Source organism: Danio aesculapii, chromosome 25, assembly GCF_903798145.1.
Source record: "Danio aesculapii chromosome 25, fDanAes4.1, whole genome shotgun sequence".
In the NCBI taxonomy this organism is placed as follows: domain Eukaryota; kingdom Metazoa; phylum Chordata; class Actinopteri; order Cypriniformes; family Danionidae; genus Danio; species Danio aesculapii.
Genome location: NC_079459.1, coordinates 28440930 through 28446898, shown reverse-complemented (window position 1 = coordinate 28446898; position 5969 = coordinate 28440930). Strand labels below are relative to the sequence as shown.

Genomic DNA, 5969 nt, shown 5'->3' with positions numbered 1-5969 from the left:
TGTGGGTGAGGGAGGGTAAAGGGACAGATTATAGATGACAGTTTTTAAAGTATTAAAAAAACAATGTGTATGTGAAGTCCCCATAAAAATAGCAATACAAATGTGTGTGTGCTAAATTAAATGAGAGGGGTTGGGTGCAGACCTGATGCAGTGCAATCTGAGCTGCATAATGTGTTTACCTAACCCTACCCCTCAGTGACGTCACAAGCTCCATCGAGTGCATTGTGTGTGCAGAGACGCAATTTCAGCCTGCATCATAAAGGCTGCATCCAGATACTATTGAAATAAATGGCTTCTAGTTGCAAGTAGTTTGAGATATTTGTTGACGGCATCTGTAATTTTTATCATAACTTTGGCTATATTCCCCAACATCAACTATCCCCGTCTTTGATCATATGCAATTCTGTCCAGTAGTTTTAAAATAAACATGCTTAAAATTAAGGGGTTATTTCCACGTTGCCTAATATCATAGCCTAATATACATGATTTCAGCAGAATCAAATAACTTATCTGGAAACATCACATTCTAATTTGTGATTGGATGGTAGGTGGACCTGCAGTAAATAATGTCAGAACTTACATTATTAAGTGAACTGTCTCTGTAATGTAGCTTACTGAACCAATGTTTATAAGTGCCATTTTCTAATCTGCCATTTTAGCCGCGTTTAGCTTTCACTGACCACCAGAGGGAGCTATTGTATGAAGTCAAAGTGCGTGAAAAATGAATGACATTTAAGTCTGTCTTTTGTAAAATGAGGTAAAATTGTTTTATCAATAGAAGTAGCCTACAAACAAAGACTTTTTGTTCTGCTGAAAACTTTGAAAACCGTTTTTGACCCACAAATCTCTTCAGTGATTTACAAAAGTGCAGATTTCTGTAAACGCATTTTTGGGTTAATTGTGCAGGATTAAAACAGTTGGGTTGTCTAGGGTACTGCAAACATACAGATGGGTTGCTTGTGCTTGGTCAACCCAACTGAAAGGGCAGTAAGCAAACAAACAGACAAAAACTCCTTCGAAATGTTAACCTTTTTTGTGCGATGAATCAATATAAGAAAATTAGCTTTTTCAAATTAATTGTAAAAAAAATATAGAACTTGTTCATTATATTTAAGTTTTCTTAGATTTGTTGAGATCTCCAAAAAACATATTTATCATGAACAAGTTCAGATATGAAACTATTGATCATACTGATTACTGATAATTGTTAGTTTTATTGCAAGACTAAGTGTTGTGTTAAGGAGACCAACGCGGTGGAAACACAACAAGATGCCGAGACCAGTGATTTAAGACAAGGCAAAGACACCCCAGACCTGACCCAGACCCCAGACCTTTCTCCAGCATGGATGGATGCAAGTTTCTACATGTGAAGTTTTTGAGCAACAGTTTTTTTTCTTACGATGTAATAAGGAAATGTGTTTAATTACCACCCAATTTTTTTCTCTTTAATATTGTGAAATAATGCACGGTTTTTATTTCCCTCCTTTGTAATAACTCTCTGATTGTGAATTGCAAATAAAAATAAAATAGTCAAACTAAAAAAAATGGAACATATGAGCTTATATTGCGGACAAATTCTGGACTTTAGGTTAGGTTACTTTATTTATACCCGAAGGTAGATTTGGTTTGCAGTCAAGAGTCCTCATCTCACAACAGTGCCACACAAAGGAACTCACACAGTAACAACAACAAATGAACATTAGGACATAAAATATAAAAACACTTATAAAGTGTTCACCCCCCCCCCCAAATAAATGTTTAAAACGATCTAAAATATACAAGTCACCGAAACACCTCTGCTTTAGCCTATGCCTTATTTAAATATCTAATGGCTGCTGGTATGAAACTATTCTAGTATCATTTCGTTCTACAGCTTAATACTAAAAACCTGCGACCAGAAGGAAGGAGCTGAAACTCTGAGTGTAGGGGATGAGCAGTGTCACTTTAAATTTAATTTGTTATTCTCTTTAGCTGCCTGGTGTACACAGCCTCTAGATTAGCTAGTGACATCCCAGTCAGCTTACTGGACCACTTAACTATTTGATTTAGTGAGTTTTTATTCTTGACAGAGAGATTCCCAAACCATGACACCAAAGCAAATGATAGAATGGATTCAAGAAAAGCATGATAAAATAAAATCATCATGTGTTTGTCAATATGGAAATGATTTAATGATTTGTCAGTAGGTAGTAGGTCTTGCGAACCACCCAAACACCCCCTGGCTACGGGCCTGAAAGTGGTCATTGTTTCCCCTGTAGCAGTACATCTAATGCACACAGTAGAATATTTCATACACAGCATATATTTACAAATAGACTAATTCTGTAACAAGTCTTAGCAGCACTTCAATTGCAAACTCATTTGAGAAAATGTCATTTTTTAACCCCAAAATCTGAGACAGGACACTTCAGTCTGTTCATAAATATTTCTTTAAATGCTCTTTCAGTCGACCAATCTCATCTTGGGGCAGCAGATATTTCTGGATGACGTCCTGCACGGTCTCCTCAGTGGCCGACTCATAGTCTTCTCTATTCTTGAAGGGAAGGTGTCCGGCGAGCTCACACAGGGCCACATTAAACGCAGACTCTTCTTTGGCCCCGAAACAGGACAAGCGGGGCCAGACGATGACCCTCACCCCATCTCTGGAAGAAGATGTGTCGGGCTCCATCTGAGGAGGACAACCTCTGGTGAAGAACAGGTTGTGTGCGATGTTTCTGTCCACCAAGACATCAGTCAAACTGCAGATTGCTTTGACCACCAAATCCAGGTTTGGACCTTGAGCGTAGAACAGAAATCCTGATGGAAAGTCCAGAAGCTCATACAGGTCCAAGTTAGGCAGGATCAGCTCTGCCGGAGAGCTTTCAATCTTCAGTCTGTGGTTTAGATAGTAGCCGTGCAGATGAAGGTGGTTAACTGAGGCAAAGCCACCCAGGCTGTTAAAACCAACCCTGAACCCTGGATCAGCGCTAAGAAGAACGCTTTCTATCCCCGTTTGGACAGCTAAATGCGTTAAAACCTGCGGGAAACACTTCTCCGGTTCGGGCACCAGTAAACAGTGGCCGAACTCTAACGGGCTGACGTTTATGATGACGTTGCACTTCCGTTCACTCTCCCTCTTTAACTCGAACAGGAGCTCTTTCGGGTTGATCTTATTAAAGTTGAACTGTTTTGGGTCAAAGTTCTGGCGGACGCTCAGGATCTCCTGGGGTTTTCGTCTCTCTGTGCCTCTCATGATGTTTAATTGAGCGATGTATCCTCGTGATCCCGGGAGGACCCGCGTCTCCAGCTCGTCCAGCCGGTATCGGAACAACCCGGTGTTTCGTTTTTCCGTCCATCCCGACCGAAGCGCGATGTCAAATCTGGAGCGGCCGCGGTTTTGCTGACCGGAACAACAAACCTTGCGTATGAAGTCATTTTTGGTGTAGGTGAAAATGCTACAGTCACCCATGGTGTTTTACACTGTACACCATGTTTTCACTTTGAACGACGCCAGCGTGTACAGGAATCACACACTGCAACACGTGGATGAATCGGCATGTCTCTGATTGGCCAAGGAGAGTCATATGACACAGTGGAAGCTAGGGAAAGCGAATATGTTCAATGCGCGATTTGTAGTTTTTTTTTTCCCAAGCGCTAATGTTATTAACGTATTCTCGGACATCGTCATTATTATAATTTTATATATATATATATATATATATATATATATATATATATATATATATATATATATATATATATATATATATATATATATATATATATATTGTTAATAAATGTTGTACACAATAAACAATGTTTACTATTTCACAAATATTGCGATCGAGACGGGTGAATGGTTTCCGATCGCCATTCAATATAATAGACTGAACAGTTTTCTATCAGTCATCATAGATGATCAGTCATTATTATCTGACAGAGTCAATATCGCAGATACTCGTTTGCTGGCCTTGCTGAACGATCTAAATTGGACAGGTTTAATTTATATAATGGATTCATTTATCATGAAGCAAATAATAGCAAGTTAATATAGACAAGAATACATCTTTATATGTAATAAAAATATTTTTACATCTAATAAATGTATAACACTATATTAATATTTTACTCAAGCGATTTATATATATATAAAACTAACAGTAATATATTACTAACAGTTGCTACAGTTTAGTAAAAGATAGCAGTTTATAATCAGATAATCAGTTAAGATAAAATAATATATAAACTATATTATATATTGTTTAAATGATTAACTATAGTAATTCATTTTAATATGACACATTAGTGTTTGCCTTTTATATTTTTCTTTGTGTATGTGGACACGTGAATAAAGTCATAAGTGTTTTACCAATTTTTTTTATTTACCTAATTTATGTTCATAAACTGCAGAGATGTTAAAATGATCGTTACGATATAATAATAATAATATGACTGAAATGGGAAATCAGATTTGTGAAGTTCAGTAGGTGGCGATAATACTCCTAAGGAGTTAGTTAGTTACCATATATAGTTTGCCTAGATCGTGTGTGCTAGATTGTGTGTGCCTGAAACGTGTGTGGTTCTGTGGGTCTGCAGCTGGATATATCCCCCGTCAAGCCAATACGGAAGTAACTGAAACTGCAATTCATCGAAATTCCGCTAGTCCTTGACTCCATAATAGAGCAAATTTCTATTGACCCCACTGTTAAAAAGGCAAACTTTACAGCAGAAAAAAAGGTGTTTACAGCCTGTTACAAAGAACGATTTTTGTTCATATAGCTTTGTCTTGCTGGTCGCTGTTACTTTACCTGGGCTGATTCCAGCTGATTAGCCGCTAAACTCGGCATATTCATTGTATTTTTATTTAGTTTTCTGTGGCTTTACACAGTCAGTTGCCTTTTGGAATTATTTCTTACAATTGTCAGATGATATGGCATGCTGTGTGCACTTAATTAAGCTCACAAACCATTCACAAGGCCTCCATTTCCCAGGTGAGTGAAAATACTTATATACCATCTCTATTAATGTATTTGTTTTATTTAAGATCATTTATATTTTTCTTTAGACCTGTAAAGCACTCCAGAATCTGACAGATTGATTAGCTGTAGGCTCTAGAACAGTCATCTGAAGCGTTGTGCCTGGATTTCATAAACAGCCTTGCATTTACTAACACAGACTAGATTTGAAGTATTTGAATATAATTAGCATTTTCCTCCTGTAGAAAAACGTCATAAGAACAATGTTTGGTGGCTCAATTTATTACCGCCGTGTTTTTAAGACAAAACACTTTATTTATATAGTGTTCAACCAAGTACAAGTGGTCAGAACACAAACGAGTCGCAGGTAATAAAGTATTAAGAATTTCTCTCATAGAAAAGCCTGTCTAAGCAAAATGATAGCAGTCAGTAACTCCGCTCAGGCTCCTCCTCTTTGCCCTTGTTTGGCATCCGTCGGTCGGTGCAATGATGCCTGATCAAGGGCTTCTTTTACGTTCTCCAGAAACCATATGGCTTAGTCAGGGATTACCACAGTGAAATGAACCGCCAACTATTCCGCCATATGTTTTACACAGCGGATGCACTTCCAGCCACAACCCAGTACTGGGAAACACCCATACACTCTCATGCGCACACAAACACTACAGACAATTTAGTTCATCCAATTCACCCATAGCGCATGTCTTTGGACCTTGGGGGAAATCGAAGCACCCGGAGGAAACCCACACCAACACGGGGAGAACATGCAAACTCCACACAGAAATGCCAACTGACCCAGTCAGGACTCGAACCAGTGACCTTCTTGCTGTGAGGCGACAGTGCTAACCACTGAATCACTGTGTCGCCCTTACATAAATGATTAAACATTAAACCTAAAGGGTTTCACCAATTATAAATAATGACTTTATGAGTCCCATGTCATAAAAATGTCACCAGAACCCCTTCAGACTACTACCTGTTAATATGTAAAGTGCATATATAAAATAAACACAC

The 5969-nt window shown here is 38.2% G+C and overlaps 1 protein-coding gene across 1 annotated transcript; it reads right to left on the bottom strand.

The window, feature by feature from the left end:
- Nucleotides 1-1562: 1562 nt before the first annotated feature.
- On the bottom strand, nucleotides 1563-3520 carry gdpgp1 (GDP-D-glucose phosphorylase 1). The gene has a single exon (XM_056451869.1). It carries the CDS (start codon nucleotides 3446-3448, stop codon nucleotides 2417-2419), a length of 1032 nt encoding a protein of 343 aa, XP_056307844.1. The 5' UTR covers nucleotides 3449-3520; the 3' UTR covers nucleotides 1563-2416.
- Nucleotides 3521-5969: the final 2449 nt, after the last annotated feature.